Source organism: Canis lupus, chromosome 33, assembly GCF_003254725.2.
Source record: "Canis lupus dingo isolate Sandy chromosome 33, ASM325472v2, whole genome shotgun sequence".
NCBI classification, from domain to species: domain Eukaryota; kingdom Metazoa; phylum Chordata; class Mammalia; order Carnivora; family Canidae; genus Canis; species Canis lupus.
Genome location: NC_064275.1, coordinates 25,092,392 through 25,119,304, shown reverse-complemented (window position 1 = coordinate 25,119,304; position 26,913 = coordinate 25,092,392). Strand labels below are relative to the sequence as shown.

Here is a 26,913-nt window from a genome sequence, read left to right as displayed (position 1 = left end):
CTGTGTGCCATGCTGGGGAAGGAAGGTACATAGGGGGAGGGGGGCAGGGCAGCCAGGGATGGATTCAGGGTAGTGACCTCTACCTATTCAGGCTTCCTTCTGCCTGCCCGCACCAGTTAATGGCGGCATGTGTCATTAGACCCCAGGGTAATGAAGTGGAATGAGGAAATTCATTCTAGTACTGAGCCAAACAAACTGGCCTTAAGGCCTGAGATTCATGCCGTTGGGGCCTGGGCCTGAGAGAATGCTTATCTGATGTATACTGAAACATCAGACCCCTAAGAATCCGTGTGGGTGGGCCTGGGGCGGGGGAGGGAAGTCTAATAGGGTATAGCAGAATAAGCAGTACTGTAATTTTTATATTAAGTTGCTGGCTAGGAAAAGCTAACTTTATCAAAGTACAGTAAGTGAATTGCACTAAGGTTTTCTGGCCCCAAAGCCCATGCTGTTTCCATGTGCTGTAATTTCGCTGTCTCATTAGAAATGGATGTGGGACATTTGCGAAGGAGAAAGAAGGTTTCTTGGTGTCCTCTCTGATGAAATTCTATGGTTTCTCTAAAGAACTGTCTGGTTGGTGTGTCACAATATCTGGTCTGATCATTCCCCTTTTTGATACTGAATTCAGATTCCAAGTGATCTAAAAGATCTTTTCCCCCTCTACAAAATTTGCTGTTCCTTAAAATAATTTTAGTGCCGCCACAATAAGTAGGTCATGAAGTAGGGAAGAAGAATACACTACCACCGCCCCCACTAAACTGGCAGAGAATCCTTAAGAAGTGACTGAAGTCTTAGTATTTCCAATGCAGAAATCACCTCCGCTGTATCTCAGACCACTCTCATCTAGTCTGCTTGAGTCCACTGAGGAACTCAAAACTGAGCAAATCAGATCGGAACTCCACCTCGGCAGGGTTAGGAGAGACCAGGTCAGATATAGTAACAAACACTCCCAAGTTTTAGTAGCTAAAACAGCAAAGATTACTATTTAGTTACTTGTGTTGTCATCATTCTCGGTTGGGGGACCCTCTCACTTGGTGACCCAGGCTGCCAGAGGAGCCGTTCGAGAGCTGCAGTTTGCCTTGCTGAGCAGTGGGCAGAAGAGCACAACAAAGCTTGCACTGTCTTAAAGTCTCCACTGGAAAGTGATGTATTTCACTTTTCACATTTAATTGGCCAGAATAAGTCACCTGAGCAAGTCTGACTTCAAGAGGGAAGGGAGGGGCTGCAAATCTTGAGCAGTAATACAAGATGCCACAAAACCTTCCCCCATCTGGTACTATCTAGTTCTTTCAGACTTCCTGCTAACTAGAACCAAATCTTTCAACTAGTTATTAGCTCAGACTCCTCATTATCCCCTAAATAATCTCTGAAACTTTCCCCCTCCATGTCTTGCCTTTCCCCTGTGACTTACTGTCTTCTAATTCAACCGATCAGTGTTTATTTGAATATCTGTATGCAAATCCCAGTTCTAAGTGCTATGGGTAATGTAGAATTGAGTTTCTTTTTAAATCTTACCCTTCAAAATCCACATAAAAATCACTTTTTCCCACTTAGCCTTTCTTGATTATTTCACACCAATTACTTTTACCACAAATTCCTTATAACAGATGTAACTGCCCACCCATTTAGGACATGAATGCTGCTCTACAGGCTTCTTTTCTGTATTTTCTGGTTGAATGTGTTGCATCCCTGATGAGATATAAACTCTTAAGAGTAAGACCAGCATTTTTCATAACTTCCCTGTGACTCTCAGAACCTTGCAAAAGACTAGGCACGGAGGCAGAGGCATTTACTCCTTTTTTTTTTTTTTTTTTTTTTTTTAAGTGCCTAAGCAGAAGGAACTGACTCAAACTTCAGGAAGTAGCTATGAGGACAGGGTGTCAGGAAATGACAGAAAACCTGAATACGGAACTGAAGCAGCAGCTCAGAGCTTCTTGCTCTGAAGTGGCAGCACAGAGAGGGAGCCCAGTGACGACGTGAAAAGCTGGGGGCTTAGAGCAGACACTCGCACTATTGGAGGTGGGTACTCTGAGCAATGGGAAAGTTGGGGAGCACTGGGCAAGAGCTGAATTAAGGGGAACCTACCTGGCTCTTAGTCCTCGGTGAGAGACGAAGTCATTGCTAGTAGGCTCTTGACCTTTTATGGCTAGAGGCCTGGGGGTGAGTAGTTGTGGGTAATGAGCATCTGGGGATAGAAACAGAAATGGGGGTCAGGAGCCCAGGGCACAGGATTCAGCAGCAGCTGGGACTCCCTAATTTCTACTGACAATCTACAACTCCCTCCTAAGGCCTGTTGCTCCTAGGCACTGAGGTGGGAGGAGGGCCACAGGAGATGAAGACAAAGTCTCTGTCCTTGGAGAGCACGCATATGGTCTAGCAGAGAAACAGAACTCACATCAGAGACATTGTGACAGAGCAGGAAGTAGTTGCTCCTGTATGCCAGTGCTGAGCACAAGTGCAGATGGAGGCCCGATGAAGGCATGATGGTTTGACTAGGGCTGGTTTCTGTGTGTAGGATCACGTAATTCCAGAATGTCAGAAATGAAGGGGACTGGATGAATTAGCTAGGTTAATCTCTTCATTTATTTTCCACTGGGGAAAACAGTATCAAAGATGTTGGATGATTTACCAAACTAATATTTAAAATTGCATACCATGGTCCCTGACAAGTAAGTACATACCCTATGCTGATTCCCTTACCCCTGTTCCCACAGGTGCTTAGTAGCAGAGCTGGGGTGATCTTCTGAATCAAGGTCCATGTACTTTACTGATGCTACAAGGCAGCCTTGTGATAAGGCCCTTGATTGTGCGCAATCCTGGGAATCAGTCCTCACCAAGTTAATCCCCACTCCCATACCTCTAATGGCACCTCTCACTTTCCTATTTCTGGCCAGTAACTCAAGGACACCAAATAGTCTCTGTATCAGAAACTTCCCTTTGTTTCAAAAATACATGGGGATAAGAGGTTTTTGGGTGTTAGGCTCAGGTCTCAGAGGTACAGCACGAAAGAGGAGAGGACCATCAGTCCTTGTTGGTTCCTTTTTGATCATGAATATTTCAGAGACTTGTCCTTTCCATTTTCTGTATAAAGTTATTTTATCAAAAAGAAGCTCAGGAGCCAGGACCAGAAACTTCTCCACCTTCCCCCCATCCATAATTGTTGCCCTGTAGGAGAAGGCAGTTTTTTGGGCAGGGGCTCATCCCGAGGTATAGCTGATTCAGCCAATACTTCTCCACTGTCCTCTTTGCATCTCTTTAACCAACTTTCCCCCAAATTTCCTTGGGCTAGTTGGTTTCCAAGGAGATTTTCAAAGAACATGGAGAAAGTGGAGTTTTGAAGTGGAAAGGAAAATCAGAGACTCTGATGGCCTGCGTGGAGACACTATGGAGTCCTAGGAGCAGTTGTAAGAGGGGCTCATTTGGGAGACAGTGAAGAACATAGGAAAAAACAGCAGTGGAATGAGGAATCCAAGGAAGGATGGGCAAGGGAGTTGCCAGCTAGCTAGTGGTACCAGGGTCGAGAGGTCTCAGTGTTCCCCAGAGCAGATAAGCATTGTTCATGGTTTCCTCTTCACATGGAGATCCAGGATCCCATAGATACAGAGCAACTTGCTGCTCCTCATGCATAATTGGCAGGGCCAGTGGAAACACGGGGGAATGCCACAGTGGAAAAGCAGTTTGGCTCCCCTTCATACTAGTGTTCTCAAAATATTTCTTAATTATTTACTTAGTTAATAACAATCTAATAACTCTTAATGTTCAAAATAAGGGATTTATTACATGTTAGTTTTTGAACCAGCTATCTTCCTTAGAAATAGAACTGAACCTTTTTTAAAAATTAAAGAATAGGTGATTCATTTCCAGCAAATGATGTTTCTCTAACGTCATTCAGGGTAGGAATTTCAGCCAACTGCTCTACTGACTTCATGCACCTGTTCAGTAGCTGCTCTTAAAATGGAGAAGGGACAGGAACTTGCACTAGAGTTGGGATTTTCTCTATAGAATTTTGCAGGTTGTAGAGAGGAGTATAGATGTTCACTTTATTAGGAACTGGACTGATAACATTTCAACAGCTATAACAGGAGTCATATGTGGAAACCTGAGTGGGATGGTGCTGTACTTCTAGTGCCCCTCATTGATTGCCACTTCAAGCTACTTCGCAGCTAGCCTTGTGACTCGAATGATTCCAGTAGTTTTGACATGCAGGTTATTTTCTTTTTAAGATTTATGTATTTATTTATGAGAGACAGAGAGAGAGGCAGGGACACAGGAGGAGGGAGAAGCAGGCTCCATGCCGGGAGCCCGACATGGGACTCGATCCCAGGACTCCAGGATCGCACCCTGGGCCAAAGACAGGTGCTAAACTGCTGAGCCACCCAGGGATCCCCAACACGCAGGTTATTTAACATTACCTACACCCATAACTTCACTCATTAGGCCTAGGCCACATTAGTTTGCCTTGACTAAATCCTCCCTGCTCCTGTAACGGAGCAAATAGCAAAAGTATTTTCCTAAAACTTCCATTTGCTTTGCCTCAACTTCTATTTTATTCTAAGAAAAAATAGCAAAACCATTGGACTGCTATACCATTGACTTCAGCATTCTTGTTTTCCCTCTTCTTGATTTTCTCTCCCTAATTATTCCCCTGTCACCCTCAGATGTGGAAGTCTGTAGTAGGGCATGATGTATCTGTCTCCGTGGAGACCCAGGGTGATGATTGGGACACAGACCCTGATTTTGTGGTGAGTTTGGGAATAGCTTTGCTTGGAAAATCAATAAAAGGTAGAGGTGGGGAGGATGAGGCAGAGGCATCTGGGCCACTCTGTCACCTTCAAGGGGACTTAAAAAGGACAATCTGGGACTGAAATAGCCCTAATGGTGGAACTGACTAGTAGGACAGTTGGCTGCCCTGAGTGGGGCATGCATGATAGTTAATGTTAAGGATGGAAGGGAACAGGTGTAGAAGAGTTTGACATTGTGATTGAGAGACTGTGACAACCTCTGGTAAAGGTGAGGTGCAGGTTAACCTGGCTCTCCTTGGGCCTGTGAGCCAGGATATGAGTTAGACCTCTGTAATTTATGGGATTCAGTAATTGTGGAAGACCTGAAGAGGAAAGTAAGAGGGATGTGGAGCAGAAGGGGAGGTTTCAGGGTCCACCAGTTTAATTTAAACATAGCAGGGGGGTGGTAAGGTCAGGTAAATGTAAGGAAGAGTCTGAGTAAAGACCCTGCTGAGTAAATATAGGGAAGAGTCTGAATAAAGATCCTCAGTAAAGATCCTGACTTTACTTTTATAAGAAGTAAAGAGGAGGCAGTAGATACAGGACCTGGGGGGCATGTGTGTCAGCTGCATGGCCTCTCTCAGTGTGGCACATCTCTTGCCATCACTTATTGCTGAATGCTGTCTTTTGCAGAATGACATCTCTGAGAAGGAGCAACGGTGGGGAGCCAAGACCATTGAGGGCTCTGGACGCACAGAGCATATCAAGTAGGTGCCAAAAGGACTAAGGTGCAGGAAAAGGATGTGGGAAGAGACTTGAAAAAACTAGAAAACTCAGGGGAAGGTGAGGGAAGAAGGAAGGAGGGAGAAAACGTCTATGTGTCTATTTCTCAAATCTGTCCCTATGTGTATCTTTGTATATTTCTGTTTCATGTCTCTCCTCTTACCGCCCCCCCCCCCAATTTTATTCTCTTATTTCTAAAAACTATGCTATTTCCCTCAGTGGGTCTATTATAAAGGATTTGGAGAGGATGTAGCTCAAATACTGAGGTTGTGTCACTTTATATTCAGATAAAGATAAGTGTGTGTCTAGAAGGTAGGTGACTTCAGATGGACCAGAAAGGATTCAGTAAAACATTGGTAAACAACTCAGAATATTGTAAGCAGAGGACAATATTAGGTTGTATCTGGCCTAGATGATTTTTAAAATAAAAATTTGAATTTGGCTACTTGGCAGAAGTTGGAAACCATGAATGGTAATATGAAGAAATGTAACATAGGGAAACCAGTTGGTTAAAACTATTTTAGTAATGGTATTTAGGGGTCTTAAAGATTATAGCCCAATATTTTATCAGAAACAAAGGCAAAACAATAAAACACGTACACTGTAAGAGAAAAGGAACTTACATAGCCAAAGGTTTCTGTGGTATATATTATATATTTGAATTGGAAGATTCCTTCTCTCCATGGATTGTTCAGAATCATCTAACCATGGCCATCTGCTTTGGCTTCTGCTATTGTGTCAGAATGTTGAATATGAGTAGCAAGGTAGACATAATAAATAACAAAAGCAAAAATTAACAATTACATGCAAATTGGCAAAATTAATACAGCTTAAAATCCCATTTTAACTACCCACCCACACTGTAACAACAGTGTTTTTATCTCTTTTCCCCCTAGTTTTAAAAAAATGTCAGTGGATGGCCACGTTGCACAAACAACACACTATGAAAATTTGGCATGTGTTTATATAATTTGATAATATTCAAAACTATGCATTGTTGTTTGACCAGACATAATAGTTTATCTTAAGTAAATGTAATGAATATTGTTTTTAAACAAACCAAACAATACTGGAAGCAGTTGGAAAAATGAAAAAAAAAATGGAATAGGGTCTTGCAGGAAGTTTCTTGATGCTCATTTGCAGACTCATAGATTAAAAAAAAATTAAAAGGATCCTTTCCTAAGCTGTCCTGAGTAAAGGCTACTCAGCCCTAGCATCCTGAGAACTGTTAAGAGGAAGATACAAATGCTCCTTATACCTTTCCCTAACCAGTGCCCGTCTCATGCATAGTAGGAGCAGAGCATTTTAAGGAGGACTCCCAAATCTTTGCCATGATCTTAGAGAAACAGCTTGAGTTTGGGTATCAGATAGATTTAGGTTCAACTGACAGCCCTGCAGCTACAAGTGATGTGAATTTAGATATAGAACACATCCGAATCTCAGCTTATTTATCAAATGAAGATAATAATGTCTACCCTGCAGAATATGGTTAGAATTCAGTGGGCTAACATGTATCAACTTTCTAATGCAGTATTTAGCACCTCTTAAGTGTTTCAATAATATTTCTCTTGCTTGTTAATGTAGATTAGTTTAAATCAGTTTTTCTTTCTAAAAACCTAGCATAAGCTTGTAAAAAAAATGAGTCTTTTTTCTTCCTAAGTGGTGTTTACCCGGATTGTTGTGTTACATAATTCTGTATATCCATTACCCTGTCTGTTAACTCTTGGAATCATAAAGTGTAGTGACCTTGGATGTTACCTTGTTAGCCTAACTGGATCACTATATGATAGCATAAATGATGGAAACATTTACACAAAAACCCACTCCCCTCCCCCGTTTACCAAAGCTACCAATGTGTAAAGCCCCATCTCTGCTAGTAGCTAGCCAGGTGACCAATGGACAAGTCATTTTTCTCTCTGATTTTTGGTTTTCCTGCTGGGATCAAAAAGACCTCTGGGATCAAGAGGACCTTCCATTAGTGTAAGTTTCTAATATTCTGGGATCTTCTCTAGCTAGTGTGGGCTAAGCCAATTTTTAAGGTCAAGTGGGAATCACTAAGGGCTTTAGAAAGGAGGGGGAAATTGGAGAGAACAGTAGCAGCAGAGTTGAGATCACTCAGAGCAGGAAAAGGAAGTGATTGTGGTTCTCACTAATCTCACTACCTTCCCCTACATCATAATCTTTCTTTTTAAAGTCTGCCTAAAGTATATTTAGTTTGGGGAGTGGCTTGGTAATTCAGTGAATAGCTCATATGATAGTTTCCATCCCTCATCTCTCATATAGAGGCATATGGGCCGGGCAGCTCCAGGCAACCTAGTGTTCCAAGGACTCTGACCCTTTCCTCCTGCTGCTGCTTCTTTTTTTTCTGGTGATTTTGTTTATTTATTCATGAGAAACAGAGAGAGAGAGAGAGACATAGGCAGAGGGGAAGCAGGCTCCCTGCTGGGACCCTAATGCGGGACTTGATCCCAGGACCCAGGGATCTCGCGGCAGATGCTCAACCACTGAGCCACCCAAGTGTCCCTTCCTCCAGCTTCTGCCACTCTTGCTCTATCATGCGCATGTCAGTATATCCCATGTCCATCCCTGGCTGGGTGTAAACACTGAGCTCTTTCTTGTCACTATACATTAGTCTTGCCTGTTCCAGAATTTTATGTAACTGCAATAATACCGAATGCATTCTTTTATGTCTGTTTTCTTTCATTCAACACAATTTTTTGAGATCTATCCATGGTCTTTGCATACCAGTCCCTTTTTAAAAAGATTTTATTTAAATTCAATTTAGTTAACATACAGTATAGTATTAGTATCAGGGTTAGAATTTAGTGATTCATCAGTTAAATATAATACCCAGTACTCATTACATCATGTGCCCTCCTTAATGCCCATCACCCAATTACCCCATCACCATATCACCCTCAGTTTGTTCCCTAAAGTTAAGAATCTCTTATGGTTTGCCTTCTTCTCTGTGTATTAGACTTTTGTTCTTTTTAACTGTCAAGTAGTTTCCCATTGTATGGATATACCATAGTTTATTTTATCCATTACCTTACTGATGGACATCTGGGTTGTTGACCATTTGGGACTATTGCAAATAAAGCTGTCATGAACGTTTGGGTCCAAATCTTTTTGTTGACACATATTTTTGTTTCTCTTGTGAAATACCTTGGAATAGAATTGTTAAGTCATATAGTGTGTATTTATTTTTTTAAAAATTACCACTGTTTTCTGAAAGGAATTTACCATTTTTTATTCCTACCAATAATGTATGGATTTCAATTGCTCCACATCCTTGTCTACACTTGATATTGTTAGTATTTTTAATTTTTACCATTCTTGTGGGTATGTGGTGATTTTGACTTGTATTTTTTGATGTCTAATTTTATTGAGCATCTTGCTATGTGTCATTCATGTATCTTCATGTATCTTCATTTAAAGTATCTGTTCAAATCTTTTCCTCACTTTCAAAGTAGATCATTTGTATTGTTATTGAGTTTTAAGGGCTTTTTATATATTCTTTTTATAGTCTTTTGTGAGATATGTGTTATACAAATATTTCCTTCCAGGTTAAACTTGTCTTTTCTTTTTCTTAATGGCATCTTTTGAGGATCAGAAGATATTGATTCTAATGAAGTCTATTTTTTCAAACAATATTTTGACTAACACTTTATATATCTGATGAACTTCCATCTACTCCTTCAAATTGTGAAGGTTTTCTCTTATATTTTGTTCTAAAAGATTTATAGGTTTAGCTTTTACATTTACATTTAAATCTATGACCTATTTCAAAGTTGCTTTTGTGTACAGTGTGAGGCAAAGATTGAGGTTCACCTTTTTTGAATGGATATTTTATTATTCCAACATCATAAGATGTTCGTTCATTGGGGCATATGGGTGGCTCAGTTGGTTACACATCTGACTCTTGATTTCAGTTCAGATAATGATCTTAGGGTCATGAGATAGAGCCCCATTTAGGGCTTGTGCTGGGCATGGAGACTGCATAAGATTCTCTCCCTCTTACCCTACCCCTCCCCATATCTCAAAAAAGTCTGTTCTTTCTCCATTTACTTACATAGTATCTTTGACCATATACATACAGGTCTATTTCCATAGTATTTTTTAAAAATCTTTTTGTCAACCTTGAACTATACCATACTGCACTGATTATTGTAGCTTTATGATATGTCATAAAGTCATATCCTCTAAATTTGCCTCTCTTAAAAAAAACTATACTAACCCAGAACTTTACATTTTATTTATTTATTTTTAAAAATATTTTATTTAAATTCAATTTGCCAACATATAGTATAACACCCAGTGCTCATTTCATCATGTGCCCTCCTTAGTGCCCGTCATCCAGTCACCACATCCCCCCACCCACCTCCTTTTCTGCAACCCTTTGTTTCCCAGAGTTAGGAGTCTCTCATGGTTTGTTTTCCTGTAATTTTTCCCATTCGTTTTAGAATAAAAAGTCAATTCCTATAAAAATGCCTGTTCATATTTTGGTTGAAATTCATCGAATCTGTAGATTATTTTAGAGAAAATTGATAGCTTAATGATTTTGAATTTTCCTGTCCATGAACATGTATTTATCTAGGTCTTCTTTAATTTTTTAGAAATATTTTTCAGTGTTCAGGTCTTGGACATATTTTGTTACACTGATGCTAAAATATTTCATGTGATGATAAATGGTATTTATTTTTAACTTTTAATTGATTCCAAATGTCCACGGCTAGTATAGTCATATCTCAATGATATTGCAGGTTTGGCTCCAGATCGTCACAATAAAGTAAATATTGTAATAAAGCAAGTCAGATGAATATTTTTATTCATTCAGTGCATATAAAATTTATGGTTACATTATATTGTAGTCTACTAAGTGTATATAGCATTATGTCTAAAATATGTACATACCTTAATTTAAAAACACTTTATTGCTAAAAAAATAATGCTAAGAGCTTTCTGAACATTCTGTGAGTCATAATCTTTTTGCTGGTGGAGGATCTTGCCTTCATGTTGATGGCTTCTAACTGATCAAGGTGATAGTTGCTAACGTTGGGGTGACTGTGGTAATTTCTATGGCAAAATTTTGTGCCAAAATTGGAAGATTGCTACATTGATTGACACTTCCTTTCATCAATGATTTCCCTGTAGCATGCAACACTGTTTGATAGCATTTTACCCACAGTAGAACTTCTTTCAAAATTGGAATCAATCCTCTCAAAACCTGCCACTTGCTTTATCATGTAAGTTTATATAATATTCTAAATCCTTTGGTATCATTTCAATAGTTTTCACAGCATCTTCACCAGGAGTACATTTCATCTCAAGAAACCACTTTCTTTGCTTGTCTATAAGAAGCAATTGTTCATCCATTAAAGTTCTATCATGAGATAACAGTAGTTCAGTCACATCCTCAGGCTCCACTTCTAATTCTAGTTCTCTTGCTGCTTGCCCTACATTTGCAGTTAATTCCTCCACTGAAGTCTTGAACCCCTCAAAGTCATCCATGATGGTTGGATGCAACTTCCTCTAAACTCCTATTAATGTTGATATTTTGATCTCTCCCTGCGAATTATGAATGTTCTTAATGGCACATAGAAGGATGAATCTGTTCCAGAAGGTTTTCAGTGTACTTTGCCCAGATCCATCAGAGAAAGCACTATCAGGGCAGCGATAGCCTCACAAGATGTATTTATTAGATAATAAGACTAGATAATAAGACTTGAAAGATGAAATTTACTCCTTGATCTATGGGCAGCAGAATGGACTTGTGTCAGCAGGCATGAAAGTGATATTAATCATGTGCATCTCCATCAAAGCTCTTGGATGACCAGGTACATTGTCATTGAGCAGTGATATTTTGAAAGGAATCTTTCTGAGCTGTAGGTCTCAACAGTGGACCTAAAATATTCAGTAAACCATGTTGTAAACACATGCTATCATCCAGGGTTGTTCTTCCATTTGTAGAGCACAGCAGAATAGATTTAGCATAATTCTTAAGGGCTCCAGGATTTTCAGAATGGTAAATAAGCATTGGTTTCAGCTTAAAATCATCAGCCGCCTTAGCCCTTAACAAGAGAATCAAACTCTCGTTTGAAACTTTGAAGCTGCGCTGACTTCTACTCTCGAGCTGTGAGAGTCCTAGATGCCAACTTCTTTCAAAATAAGGCTTTGTTATCCACACTGAAAATCTATTGTTTAGTGTAGCCACCTTCATGATTGATCTGAGCTAGGTCTTCTGGACAACTTGCTGCAGATTCTACATCAGCACTTGCTGCTTCCCCTTGTACTTTTATGGAGATGGCTTCTTCCCTTAAACCTCATGAGCCAACCTCTGCTAGTTTCCAACTTTTCTTCTGCAGCTTCCTCACCTCTCTCAGCCTTCATAGAATTAAAGAGAGTTAGGGCCTTGCTCTGAATTAGGGTTTGGCTTAAGGGAGTGTTGTGGTTGGTTTGATCTTGTATCCATATCTCTCAAATGTTCTCCAAATCAGCAATAAGGCTGGTTCACTATCTTATCACTCATATTTTCACTGGAGTAGTGCTTTTAATTTCCTTTAAGAACTCTTCCTTTTTATTCACAACTTGGCTAATTGTTTGGTGCAAGTGGCCTAGCTCTGGGCCTATGCTGGCTTTTGACATGCCTTCCTCATGAAGTTTAATCATTTCTAGCTTTTGATTTAGAGTGAGAGACATGTGAATCTTCCTTTTACTCAAACACTTAGAGGCTATTGTAGGCTTATTAATTGGCCTGATTTCAATGTTGTTGTGTCTCAGGGATTAGGGAGGCCTGAGGAGAGAGAGAGAGATTAAAAAAAAAAAAAAAAGGCTCATTGGTGAAACAGTCAGAACATACCCAACATTTATGAATTAAGTTTACCATCTTATATTGGTATGGTCCATGATGCCCCCAAAACAATTACAATAGTAACATCAGAGATCACTGATCATGGATCACCATAGCAATTATAATAATATATAATAATAATGAAAAACTATGAAATATTGTACAAATTACCAAAAAGTGACAGAGATACATGAAGTGAGCAAATGGTGTTGGAAAAATGGTACCAATGGACTCACTTAATGTAGGGTTGCCACAAATTTTCAGTGGGTTAAAAACACAATATCTGCAAAGTTATGCCTGTATGTAGAAATGGAATTGATTTTGATAGTGACCTTATATCCTATGAACTTGCCAACTGTACTTAATAGTTCTAGTAGCACATTTGGTAGATTCTTTAGGATTTTCTACATCTATGATCATATCATCTGTGGGTAAAATCTTAATCTGTGTGACTCACCTTTGTGCTTTTACTTTTGTAACAAAAACAAAAAAGATCAGTTCCTTCCCCTAATTCATCTTTAAGGTCCTGGGTTTCCCTTGGTTCCATAAACTACGTTGCTTTGCCAAATCCAAGGTATTTTAAAACTTAAAATAGGCATCTGAGCATCAGTGTGTCAAAAGTTTCTTATGTATGCCACTTAGCACATTGAATTGTAACTTTTTATATTTCTTCCAACTGACCACTATCTCCATATACATTAAGCATCTTTGTATCCTCAGAGCCTAACAGTGCCTTATACTCAAAAGTTTATTGAGTGAAGGAGTAATACAATTAAGACCTATTTAGAGTGGCTATATTATATATATATATATATATATATACACACACATATATACATATATATATGTACATATATATATATTTTAATATATAGAAGTCCGTCTTCTTTGGCCCCAAAATTTTTATTTAAATTGTATTATCTATTGGCATGATCTTCTGATTAGCCTTGCGGTCAATCCATAAGGTGGAAATTCCTGAATCTCATTTTTAAATCCCTTTTAAAAACTTGTTTTAATTATAATATACTTATGATTCATGTGGCAATCATTGGGTTCATTAAAACTTTGCACATTTTCCTCATTTGAAAGTAATTTTTAAGCCCCATTTTCTTCATTCTTCATCTGAATATTTTGGTTGGGAAATAACAGTTATTTACATGTTCTTGGAACCAATTGCTTTTTTGACACAGACATTTCTAAAGTGTCAGTGTTGTTGAACTAGCAACACAGGATCTCTGCCTCCACTGCTGCCAGAGGGTTTAGAGCAGGCACGGAACAGATGGTTCTTCCAGCACTTAGCTTATTTCATCTGGTTCCAAGCCAGCTTTCTAAAATTAACTATGACTAAAGCGTAGAAGGCTTTTAAAAAAGACTTTTGGTGGGCTTATACTACGAGGCCACCAGATGGATCTATTCTCCCATGAAAGAAGAGAATTTCTGCTGTGGAGTGGCCATTCTACCTATAACCAATGTACCTGGTTTCCTGGAGCAGGTGAAGTCCCAGTAACATTACTGTCTCAATTCTATAAACCTCTGTTTCTTGCTGCAGGAAGTCAAAATTTTTTATTAAGGGTTCTCTTACCCAAATGTTTCTAAGAATCCCCAGAGATGCTTATATGTGTTCAGATATCAGTCCTGATTGTCACTCATTGATGCTAGTGCTGGTGCTGAACTATTACTTCATATCCTCAAGGCAAACAGATACGCAGAGGTGCTCTCTATCCTCATGGTGAAGATGAAAGTGAAGTAAGAAGGAGAATGAATGCCTCCTTTTGGTGTTACAGTCTCGTAGAGATAGAGGTGTCCCAAATCAAGGTTATTTGAGCCTTAACATATCACAATAATTAGTGATGAGTGAAATTTATTAGTTTTTTAAAAGTCCCTGATAATGACTTTATTTTTAAATTATTCTTCATGCAGGTAGATTTTTTATTTTAATTCAACTTAGTTAACATATAGTGTATTATTAGTTTCAGGGGTAGAATGTAGTGATTCATAACTGATGAATGCAACTGCATGTAACACCCAGTGCTCATTCCATCCAATGCCCTTCTTACTGCCCAACACCCAGTTACTCCACTCCTTCCACCCTTCCAGCAACTCTCAGCTTGTTCCCTATAGTTAAGAGTCTCTTAGGTTTGCCTCCCACTCTGTTTTTATCTTATTTTATTTTTCCTTCCCATCCCCTATGTTCTCTGTTTTGTTTCTTAAATTCCATATATGAGTGAAATAATATGCTTTTTGTCTTTCTCTGACTTATTTTGTTTAGCATAATACCCTCTAGTTCTATCCATGTTGTTGCAAATGGCAAAATTTCCTTCTTTGTGATGGCTGAGTAATATTCCATAATATATATTATATACATAATATAATATATATATTCTCCAAGTATTGTCCATGCAAATTGTTTCTTAGTTTTGCTATTATATACAGTGTTTCAGTGCACAGTATCAGACATTAAGCCTTGCCATGTTTAAAATTATTTCCTTGGGGTAGACTCTCAGGACTAGAATGTATGGGTAAAAGGGTATATAAATATTTCTGTGCTTTTTGAGAGAGAATATCTAAAGCTATAAAGCATACCCATTTAGAAGGAAAATAACTTCCTAGTTACTAGAATATAATTGGCATCACTGTCCTCTAATATTTAGGAGGATGAAAAATGCAACAAATATCAGAAGATTGATTTAGTGGGCAAAATAACAGATTGGAGAAAGTATTATTGGCTTATGAAAAGTTTAAATCACACTATATAGTATGTAGGCCACACTAATCTCTTACTCCCAAACCCAGTATTGATATACTTTGGGGGCTCAGATTTTTGGTAAAAATAAGCAACACCTCTTAAGATTTCCATTTTTCTGGGAAGGATAATTCATTGACTTTCAGTGCTAGATGAGTCTCTGTCATGTGGTTACTTCCAGCATCCACCAGCTGAGGAACAAAGTATCAGAGGAACATGATATTCTCAAGAAGAAGGAGATGGAATCAGGGCCCAAAGCATCCCATGGGTATGGAGGTCGATTTGGGGTGGAAAGAGACCGAATGGACAAGGTAAGTTGAAAGGAAGATCTTTGCTTAAAGACAAAAGATAGATTGATTCGTTTATTAGTATTATGGTTCAAAACTTATTCAAAAGTACAGTTTTCATTTGGGCTTTAAAATAGAATGTCCCCATATTATTTGTTTCATTTTTTCCTGATTCCAACACATAAAATATAAATGGTGGAAAACAGGATTCAAAAATTTAAAAAAGAGTGGCCCATGGTAGGCCCAGCCATACTGTAACTCCTAGGCTAAGGAGATAGGGTCACAATTAGGGAAAGAAAAAAATCTGTTTTAAAATCATTTACTGCTTGTAAATGCTTGTGTGTTATGCTGATGTTGCAACTTATCATTATTTTCTTTACTGTGTTCTTAGTGTTCTTTTTGTATATATATTATACTTTATATGATGTGCACATGTGAAAAATATTGATGTTAATTTAATTTTTAGATACCTTCAAATATGAATATTGTTTTCCTTTATCATTAACTACTATAAAAGTATGATAAAAGTACTTATATTATAAATCAGTTTCCATTGATTTTCCTAACCTCAAAGATAGAGATATATATGCCTATAACAAAAAAAAAAAACATTTTATCTCCAAGGAGAAAAAAAAAACTATCCAGTGAAAGCCTTTAGTTCACCCTCAAGAAGTATTTTGTTTTGTCATTGTATAATGCAACATAGGCTTATATTCTTTACAAAATTCCTAGGAAAAAAACTAAGATAGATAAGCATTCATTCATTCTTAAATTCACAAGCAAATCTGACCTACACAAACCTAAAAATACTGCAAAAGATGTTCCCAGGAGCTCATACAGGGCAGTGTTTCATATCAGTCTCTGTTGATAATGTTTATCCCAGCATGAGCTTGGAACAGGAGGAAGGAAAAGCTTTTTAATTTCTTTTTGGTTGGGACTCTGCAAGGTATCATTATTTGGTTTGAGGTACTACCCAAGTTCCAAATTTTTTTTCCAAGTTCCAAATTTTAAAAGTATCCATATCTAAATATTAGAAGAGATATACCTTTCAAAACCAAATAGAAAATAAAACAATAGATGGAGTAAAAAGTGGGGGGAAATAGGAAAGTTATATGCCCTCTTGGACTACTTGCAGTATTGTCTGCCAACCCCCTTTGGTGTCAAGTCAGTCACTGTTAAATATCAGGGCTCAGTTGGCTCTTCTGAAATTTGATGGACACCCAGGAACAAAGATCCAGAACAAAAGCGCCTGGCTGTTTTCATGAAATACGCAATCTCAGTTGGAGCATTAATTAAGTCAGTCCCCCTTGATCTCTCTTCGATAACTACCTCATTCTATTTTGACCCATATGTCCCTTGTCATTAGCTTTCTTTTTGTTTTTTGTTTAAACACTGTTCTGTCTACTTTGTCTCTATCCTTGGGATTGCCAGTCCGATCGATAGGAGTTTCCTGAATGATGAGTTCCTAATGGTATTAAGGAAGACTTAGGATGTGCAAGCTTCCAGAAAAAGTAAACTTGTTCTCTCCTCACCTATTCTCTGTGTGATAAACCCATGGAGGCTATGAGAGTGACCCAGAATTGAATTTGTTCTATTCTCACTTTCAACCATGTCTGCATTATTTCTTTTTTTTCCTTCAAATTTTTATTTAAATTCAAGTTAGATTACATACAGTGTTGTATTGGTTTCAGGGGTAGAATGTAGTGATTCATCATTTGCAGTGATTCACCCAGTACTCATTCCATCAAATACCCTCCTTAATGCCCATCACCCAGTTACCCTGTCCCTCCACCTATCTCTCCTCCAGAGCCCTCAGTTTGTTCCCTATATTTAAGAGTCTCTTACGTCTTTCACTCATTCCATCTGACTTTTTTTAGAGTGCTGTGGGCCATGAATATGTCGCTGAGGTGGAGAAGCACTCTTCTCAGACTGATGCTGCCAGAGGCTTTGGTGGCAAATATGGAGTTGAGAAGGACAGGGCAGACAAGGTAAGTCTCTCCCAATGCTACCTAGCTCACATCATGTGGGATTTATCAACACTCACCATTAATGTGGGCCTATGTTTCTCCTAAAGAAGGAGAGGGCAGTGGACTTAGGTGGGTTCATCATGATGATAGCTCCCATAACCTTCCTTAGCAAATTCCTTGGTGCCACTCTGGGAAGCCACATGCTGAACTGAATAGTGTTAATTTAAATGAGAAAAAGAGTCTCAAACTCTGTTTAGAAAAGAAATCCATCAAATCATTGATTTTTATTATGCTTGTACGTATGAAGAAAAAGGAGGGAAATTTCAAAAGTCCTCTTTTGGTCAAATATTAAAATGTTATAATTATTTCTACCTTTCAGGAGAACATAGATGTTAGCTTAAGTATTAATACCACAGCAGCAAATAATTGAGTACAACAGCTAATTAGGGTTATAATGTTTTTAGAAGGTAGAGGTTACTTTTCACAAGATTTATCACCAAATCCTTGAAGTCCAGGGGTTTTAAAGATGCCTCTGTACAAAAAAGTAGTTTAAAAAAGAGGAGAAAAGGCACAGTACAATTAAAATTATGGAGTGGTCAGGAGAGTACCATTGATAACTCATTAATGTTCTCATTTCACACCTGAGTAGATCAGACTCTTTTTTTTAAGGATTTATTTATTTGAGAGAGAGTAGAAGGAAGATAAGAGAGAGAGAGAGTCTCAAACAGACTGCACTGAGTATGGAGCCTGAGGTAGAGCTCGACCTAATGACCCTGAGGTCATGACTTAAGCAAAAACCAAGGGTCAGATGCCCACCCCCCAGCACCACCCCAAGTGCCTGAGTTCAGACTCTCTGGTCATATTTTTTATGGGTAGAATAGTGTCTCTTCCCTTGTAGCTGCATACAGGGAGGATATTTCCTTCACAGCTAGCTGAGACTTTCTTTTTACCTGCAGTTGTTAATTAGGTGGGCCTGAATCCTTAAAGCTAAGTGTTAGAATATTTGCATTGTAGGGTTTGGGCAGAAAAGTTCAAAATTACTGTAATGAAAAGGAAAAACATAGAAGGTGATTTTTTAAGGCATAATGGAATATGGAGCATGGAATGTTCTTCTCTAATGAGGATGGGATTTCCCTTCCATCTCACCTTTGCCTGATCTCTCATTGTTCTTTCTTTCATCTGCCTCATGCACCACACAGGGAATCACCTAAACAATCAGTGTGTCGTGTAAATTAAGAAACCATACATACTAATAGCCCTTGAGATGGAAAATCTAGTCTTGCTTAGAGACCCAAGGTCCTGAGCTAGATGGGGATGCAGCTATGTGATGATGTTAGGTATTAGCTAACATATCCAGTCCTGAAGCAGTTAGGGCCCAAGTTCTCTCAGTTGCCTCTCATCCCACCAAAATACATCTCTGGGTTTCCCCTGCCACTTAGGGAAAGAGAAGAGGTGTGGTATATATAATCCATTAGGAATGGGATAATATTTCTTACATGTGCATAGTGCTTTATAGTTTACAAGGCACTTTTCTAGCTATTATTTTAGTTTCATGAGAATTAGGAAGAAAAGCACTAATTTACTGAATGACACAATACAAATACTTTTTATATACCTTGCCCCACTTAGTACCCACAATATCATTTCTCCCATTTTATAGTTGAGGCAAATAAGTCAGGTTTGCCTATTTTTATTTCATATTTGAGGTGACTGAGGCTCAGTGATATAAAGGATATGCTTAAGTTAAACAACTATAAAGAGGGAAGGTGGGGTTGGGTTTTGAATCTAGAGTTGATGAACCTACGGAGCGCAAGTTCATTGCTCTGTAGCATACAGCCACTACACCAGCCTGCCGGGTCAGGGTTCTTGTCTGTTTCTAGGTTAAACCCCCATTCTCAGCCTTGAGCTCTTGTAAACTAGCTTCTGGCCTGAGCTAGGGGTATGAGTGTGTGAGGGAGGGGAAAAACTGTCAGTTCCAATTCTAACTAATCCACTCTCCTTTTCTCTGTAGTCTGCAGTTGGCTTTGATTACAAAGGAGAAGTGGAGAAGCACGCATCTCAGAAAGGCAAGGACCCTGCGCTCCAGCCTTAGCAACCTGATTGACCTGTTCTACTCAGACTTCACCTCCCAACAGCTGTCATCAACTCCCTTTAGTTGCAGGCACAGTTCCCCACTATTTTATTTTTTTAAATCCAAGCATGTACTTGCTTCTTTCTTATTTACCTTCTTCTAGGAGATTGATCAAGTTTTCTTTAGTCCCCCTTCCCTCTAATGGATCGAAAATAAGGTATTCTACTACTTTATTTTAGGAAGTAGTCCCTAGATTTTAACATTCATCTTTGACTTAAGTTTAAAATTAATCACTATCTCTTCCTAGTAATAAAGGAAATATAGAATAAGTTAATTACATTCCTTCTACATCCTACATTCTTAGTGCCAACTGGCCAATTGTTGTTGCTCAGTATAAGGATTTTGTGTTTTTAAACCCCACAAAAATGAATCATTATTATTATTTAGTGAATATTTATTTAAATTGACCAACATATTTACCAAGTATCTGGTGCATCACTGTTTATTGTATCTGTTTCCTCTTTTTCTTCTATTTCCTTCTTACTAAAGTATATCCTTTGATAATTCTTCCAGTGAGAGCCTATGAAAAAACTCCCAGGCTTTGTCTAAAATATACATTTTGTTTCATTCTTCATTGCTATTTTCCCCATCATCACTTTGAGTATATTATTTCATACTTTTTGGCATCTCTCTTGTGGAGTCTAACTCTTGTTCCTTTGTAGGTAACATGTCTTGTCTCTCTGTTCTGTTTGTTTTTTTTTTTTTTCATGAAAAGTTTTTTTTTTTTTCTCTCTGATACCCTCAGATATATCTAGGTGTTGGATCTATTTCTCTTATCCTACATGAGACTAACCGATTCTCTTCAACCTGAGAAATAACTTTCATTATAGAAAGTTCTCAGGCCTGTTGTCTTGGGATAGTGTTTCTTCTCTTTTCTCTTTTATCCCTTCTTCTGGAACTCATATTGATGAATATTGAAGATTTTCATTCTCATTTGATTGTCTCTCTCTTTTTTATTTTTATTTTATTTTTTAAGTGCAGTGGTGAGGGGGAGAATCTTAAGCAGGTTCCATGCCCAGTACAGAACTCGATGCAGGGCTTGATCTCATGATCCTGAGATCATAACCTGAGCTGAAATCAAGAGTCAGATGCTTACTTTCCTAAGCCATCCAGGTACTCCAACCATATGGTCTACCTTGGTGAATATTCTATGTGCATGAAAAAACTATATTCTGCAGTTTGGGGATATAATGTTCTGTAAATGTTAATTAGGTTTTGTTAGTTGTTAATGTTGTTTGGGCCTTCTATAATTTTAGATTATTTTTGTCTAAACATTCTTTCAAATAACGTAAGAAGAGTGTTAAAATTTTCGTCTAAGATCACATATTTTTCTATTTTTCTTTGTTTCTGTCAGTTTTTGCTTCATGAGTTTTGATTCTGTTAATAGATTATACCAGCATACATATTCCTCATTAATGATGATTTGTTCTCTTATTTTTGTGTTATATTTCTCTTATCTCTTATAATGCATTTTGTATTGAGGTCTACTTTGTCTGATATTCTTGCCATCTTTCTGATGCATATTCTTTCTTTAGTATATATTTTTCTAGGTCAGCATTAATTTCCCAGCTTAGAATTCCTGTGTAATATAAATAGTATAAAACTGGATATTTGCATTCTACATACTCAGGGTAGGCCTGGAGTTTCCAAGTTCCATAGGTAAAATTTCCCCCTACCAAATGCTGAACAAACTACAACCCCCTTCACCATTTCCCTGAACAAATGAATAGAATTTTTCTAGAACTCTTTTATAGAAGTGGGCAGACTTCCATTTCTTGTTCCCCAGCCTGCTGTTCTTATCCTAATCCCTAGGGACTAAATTTGGGATTTAAAACACCCTTGGGCTTTCTGAGTTAGCTCATAATTGCCTTCATATTTATGGCTTTGATTCATCTATTTGCTTCTGGAGCCAGGATATTTTTTTCTTTTTTCTTGAGCTTCCCTACAAAAAAAAAAAAATTGTTATATTTGAGCAGACATTTCTAAGTGTTTATATGGGAATAGGAACAGGCATAAATTTCATATGCCTGTTTTCATATGTATCTGCCTTTTTTCTCCTAAAAGTCTCTCTTTACATTCTCTATACTTTCCCCTTCCCTGAAGAAGGGAGAAAATTGAAACGATCTTCTTATTTTAGGATGGAGGTAAAGGAGGAGAGGAAAGGAGTGAACAGTGTTGAATTACCGCTTACAAAAGATGACTTAGGATACTTGTTTCTTGTTAATCTACCTAGATCCTAGCCCTGCTCTTTTCCCAGGCCCTTATCCCTCTGCACCCGTTCCTCCTGACTTCTCTCTTCCACAGCACATTCCTGTGGGCTTAGAGCAGGCTCTCATGACTCCTCCTTCCACCATAGATTACTCTCATGGCTTTGGAGGCCGCTATGGTATAGAGAAGGATAAACGGGACAAGGCAGCTCTGGGATATGACTACAAGGGAGAAACAGAGAAACACGAGTCCCAAAGAGGTAAGTTGGGTTGGAGAGGAAGAAGGTCTCAGAGTAGCATAAAGTCTGCCTTCCTTCCTTTCTGGAAGCTGACATAGAGGACCCAGAAGGGTAAGTGTACGTATGTATGTAGGGGTTGGGGTAGACACCAGGAGGACAGAGAAGAAAATAGCAAGATTAGGAGCAGGATGGAGGAGACCAAAGAGAAAGGGTCACTGAGGAAAGGGTAAACTCAGACGGGCTGGGTGATGACAAGTGGGTGGTTTGGTTATGAGTCTCACAGGCCCCCATGCCTCACAAGGACAGAGAGGTCTCTCTCGGACACATAAGGGATGGGACATATAAGAGATGGCTGGATGGCTCTCCTTATTTTTTCTCATTTCTTCTTTGTATTCCTTCCTTTTCTCTCACTTCTCTCTTTTTTATCTTCCCCTATTCACATCTCTCTCCTGTCCTTTCTCTCTCAGTCCTTTTCTGCCTATTCCCATCCATGCTTCTCTCTATCCTCTGATTCTCATACTTCCTCATCCATCTCTGTTTTCCACATTCCTGTCTTCTGGTCTTTCTTCCTATAAAATCCTCTACCTACATATTCCTAGCATTTTAACTCTTCTTATGACTCTCAAACCTTTGTGTTCTGCAGATTATGCCAAGGGCTTTGGTGGGCAATATGGAATCCAGAAGGACCGAGTGGATAAGGTAAAGCATCAGCACACCAACATCTTTTTTTTAAATAAAGATTTTTATTTATTTATTCATGAGAGACAGAGAGAGAGAGAGGCAGAGACACAGGCAGAGGGAGAAGCAGGCTCCATGCAGGGAGCCTGATGTGGGACTTGACCCTGGGTCCCCAGGATCACACCCTGGGCTGAAGGCGGCGCTAAACCGCTGAGCCACCAGGCCTGCCCAGCACACTCAATATCTTGGGAAGAAGTCCCTAAACTGCTCCTAAAGTACCTTGAGATAGGAAAAGCTAAGTGTCCCGAGCTGTCATCCTACACTCCCCTTTGACTGCTTTCAGCATTTAATGGGCAAGTCTTCTGCAGCCTGAGCTTTAACTAAGGAAAATGGAGCCAGAGAGAGAAATGCAGACACGTTTTAGGGAAAGGTGGTGTTTGAAATTTCATTGATTACTAGGCATTGCTTAATTCAATCTATAATCTCTTCCCACTCCATTCACATCAGTTCTCCTTCATGTATTGGCTGGGGCCATGCTGCATTCTAGGCAACTGGACTTAGAGATGTGAGATGCTAAGTACTCTGGGCTTTCAAAAGGGAGAGCTGAGCCCACCAAGTTAGAACTTCTTTATCCCTCTCTCTGCTGCAAAATAACAATATTGAAATACCCTGTTTAACTATTGACCATCAAATGGTCAGAGATACCTCCTATGAGGGCCCCGATCCCCAATACTGACTTTGGGTCATTATCATTCCCTTCTCCTCTTCACACTGCATATACTCTTCTCTCTGTAGAGCGCTGTTGGCTTCAACGAAATGGAGGCCCCAACCACAGCTTATAAAAAGACGACACCCATAGAGGCTGGTGAGTCTTAATTCCTTTTCTTTATGTTCCTCAACCACCTCTCCCTTCTCATTCTTTCTTATGCCTAGATACCTCTTCCATACCTTTAACTACCTAGACTAGCTGAGATAGACTTGATATTTCCAGATCCTCTCTCCTAAAAAAAACAAAAACAAACAAACAAAAAAACTAGGTTAAGTGGATAGAGATATAGAGTGACATTGGAAAGGAACTATAAGCAGAGAACACAGGGAAGGAGGGATAAGGAGTCATTTGGGAAGAATACAGAAGGATAAGAGCTTGCAATGAGGGAAGAGAAGGTGGGTGGTGGTCAGAGGGCATACAGATTTAAGGAATGTGGATAGAGAAGGATGTTGATTAGGGGAGCAAGGCTTATAATTTAGAAAGGACAAAAGTCTGAGATTGCATGGCCTGGCTATATGGAAATCTGGGCTTTAGGGCTACATCCTCCTCCTATAATCCCCTAGTTCCTCCATTAATACCTCTTTACTTTTCTTCCCATGAGTCCCTCTCCATCTGCTCTCTGCCTGGATATTTAACCAATTCCTTTTCTTCCTTTAGTGCCATCCCCCACCCCTGAGCCAAGACAATACTAATTCTTCTTGCTTGTATCTGCAGCTTCCAGCGGTGCCCGTGGCTTGAAGGCAAAATTTGAGTCTATGGCTGAGGAGAAGAGGAAGCGAGAGGAAGAAGAAAAGGCACAGCAGATAGCCAGGCAGCAACAGGAGAGAAAGGCTCTGAAAAAGATGAGCCATGAGGCTCAGCAGCCAGTGAACACTGTGCGAGAGCCGGAGGTGCCAGCCCCATTGCCCAAGAAAATCTCCTCAGATGTGAGTGCTTGGCCTTCTGGGATTCACATCCAAGATTCCTTGCCCAGATAGGAGCCTAAGAAGTCCAAATCATTGATAGAAAATAAGGCATGGGCCTCCCTGGTTTTAGGCAAAGTCTATAACTGCTATCTCTTCTTTAGGATGATTTCAGTCTGAGTGATTGGGCCTCATATATACCAAAATGTTAGGGGGGGAAAATCCCAGATTTACATATACCAAGATTGCGTATTTGGCTGTGAAGCCAGTCACTGCTGCAGGAACAAGGGGGAAGGAGCTATCACTTCAGGTGGGAGCCCATCTTGAGAGGTGATTGATTTGGATTGGAAGAGACAGCAAGGGGTATTCCGGGTCAGTATAAGTGAGAAGACTGAGGTCTGCATACTTACCAGAGAGATGCTTTATTCTCCCCAGGCCTGGCCTCCGGCAGGGAGCTCTCCATCATCTGAGCCTGAGCCTGTGAGAACCAGTGCAGAACGCCCAGTGCCTGCCCTGCCCTTGCTTCAGAATCCCCCAGAGGTAAGCAGAGCCTCAAAGATTCTCTGCCCCTTCCTCATCTCATGTCCTAGGAAGGTGGGCCCTATAAAGTGACCAACCATCCTGGTTTGTCTGGTACTGTCCTGGTCTTAGCACTGAAAGTCTTGCATTCTGGGGATCGCCTGGTCCTGGGCAGACCAGGACAGTCGGTCAATTCTAGCTGTGGGATTCCCAAAGATGCGAGTTTGCTTCAGTGCTTTCCTGGTCACTCAGTGAATCAGACTTGCTTTCCATTTCCCTCTTCTCACACATTTCACATTTCCCTCCTATTGCCTCTTGGCAGGCGTTTTGAGTGGGTGGGTATGGGAGGAAGTTGAGGAATGAAGATGGATAAAAGACTAGGTTCCCTAGGAGAGGATGTTAGATGGAGGCAAGGATAGAGGGTAGAAGTGGTAGGACGGTGATGGGTGGGGTATTAGCAGTCCTCCATAGGGAGGTTTTAGAGAGGCAGCTCCTGTTGTAGAAATCCCTCTGATCCACACCATCTCTTCCCAGGATGAGGAGCCCCCGGCTTTGCCTCCTAGGACTCTGGAAGGCCTACAGCTGGAGGAAGAGCCAGTGTATGAAGCAGAGCCTGAGCCTGAGCCTGAGCCTAAGCCTGAGCCTGAGCCTGAGCCTGAGCCTGAGCCTGAGCCCACGGCTGAGCCTGAGAATGACTATGAGGATGTTGGAGACATAGACATACGTGAAGAGGATGGTGAAGCAGATGGGGACTATGAGGATGTGCTCGAAGTTCAGAGTCCCTCTTGTCCTACTCCGGCTGGTGAGTGGTGGGGGAGAAACAGCTCCTGAACTGGGTCTAGTCCAGGGGTGAGTAAGAGGAAGAATTCCCCCATTACCCAAAAGGACCTGCTATCCTTCTCCATGTTGGTGAGACCATGTTTATATCTCTCATTATGCAGAATCATCTGGCTACCCAGCTGGGACTGGAGCAGGGATCTCAGCGATAGCCCTGTATGATTACCAAGGAGGTAGGTTTGGAGTGGCCTGAGGGGTCTAGTGCCTGGAGGCCCTTACTACAAGAAAGGAAGGTGGATTCTGAGGGTCAGGGAAGGACTAGCCTTGGCATCAAGAATAGCCCATTTCCCTCCCTGAGGTTTACCATGGGCACAGAAGTGGAAGGATTATTGTCTGACCATCCTAATACTCCATAAATTGCCTCCCCAGAGGGAAGTGATGAAATTTCCTTTGATCCTGATGACATCATCACTGACATCGAGATGGTGGATGAGGGCTGGTGGCGGGGACGTTGCCATGGCCACTTTGGACTCTTTCCTGCAAATTATGTCAAGCTTCTCCAGTAACGGGCCCTCCTTGTCTTCTGCACTGTGACTTCCCATGTCCAGAGTGGTTCTGCATCCGCCTGTGTCCCATTCCTGCTGCAAATATCATGAGTTGCCTGATATTCTAAACAGACTTTCCTCTCCTTCTCCACTAGGGGTTGAGGCAGAGACAGCATGAGAAAGGGGTGGCCTTCCCCTCAGTGTCCTCTCGACCCTAGATGAACTCATGATGTTTCTCTTGTGGTCCTTCCTCCTTCCCTGTGAATGCTCCCTCAAGTACCCCAAGTTCTGCCTTGCTCTGTTTGTGAGCTCTGAACATCCTGGTTTGCTTACATGGGAAGGTATATCTAGCTTGCCTTTCCTTTTCCACGGAGATATTTTTTAAGTCTTCTCTCTGTCCAGTCTTAAATCAGAAATAAAATGGGACTATGATTCATCTCCATGCTGAGGTAAATAGTACTTTTTACACAGCCCTCAATGGCCCTACTCTCATGGCTCCAATTCTCCTTTCCTCTTTCAGGCATATCTAGAGGACTCCTTCCTGCCACTGCCCATTGCCCTGCACCCTGGATATCAAGGGGTGGGCCTTTTCCTTAGACTGTACTTAGACCCAGTCCAAAACAGGTTGACCTGGAAAATAGCAGTAAGGTGAGGGGCCAGGGGACAAGGAAGGGTTCACAGTAAGGCAGTTAAACTTCTACTGGCTTCAGCAGTTGTGAGAGGCCAGTCACCTTCTGCCTGAGAATAATGACTACACTCTTTTAGGACATGATCTTGAGGAATAAACACAAATCAGGG

At 40.1% G+C, this 26,913-nt stretch overlaps 1 protein-coding gene across 1 annotated transcript; it reads left to right on the top strand.

The window, feature by feature from the left end:
* Positions 1–1,862: 1,862 nt before the first annotated feature.
* On the top strand, positions 1,863–26,557 carry HCLS1 (hematopoietic cell-specific Lyn substrate 1). The gene is made up of 14 exons (XM_025475816.3): positions 1,863–2,016; positions 4,656–4,739; positions 5,412–5,485; positions 15,276–15,405; positions 17,259–17,369; positions 19,360–19,414; positions 21,836–21,946; positions 22,569–22,624; positions 23,399–23,468; positions 24,087–24,298; positions 24,710–24,814; positions 25,328–25,595; positions 25,735–25,803; positions 26,000–26,557. Exons 2-14 carry the CDS (start codon positions 4,656–4,658, stop codon positions 26,134–26,136), a joined length of 1,482 nt encoding a protein of 493 aa, XP_025331601.3. The 5' UTR covers positions 1,863–2,016; the 3' UTR covers positions 26,137–26,557.
* The last annotated feature ends 356 nt before the right edge of the window (positions 26,558–26,913 follow it).

Coding starts and splice junctions, on each gene's coding strand:
- HCLS1 (XM_025475816.3), top strand. CDS start 4,656: ATGTGGAAGTCTGTAGTAGGGCATGATGTATCTGTCTCCGTGGAGACC. Junction 5,486..15,275: donor GGACGCACAGAGCATATCAA/GTAGGTGCCAAA, acceptor GGTTACTTCCAG/CATCCACCAGCTGAGGAACA. Junction 25,596..25,734: donor CTCTTGTCCTACTCCGGCTG/GTGAGTGGTGGG, acceptor CTCATTATGCAG/AATCATCTGGCTACCCAGCT.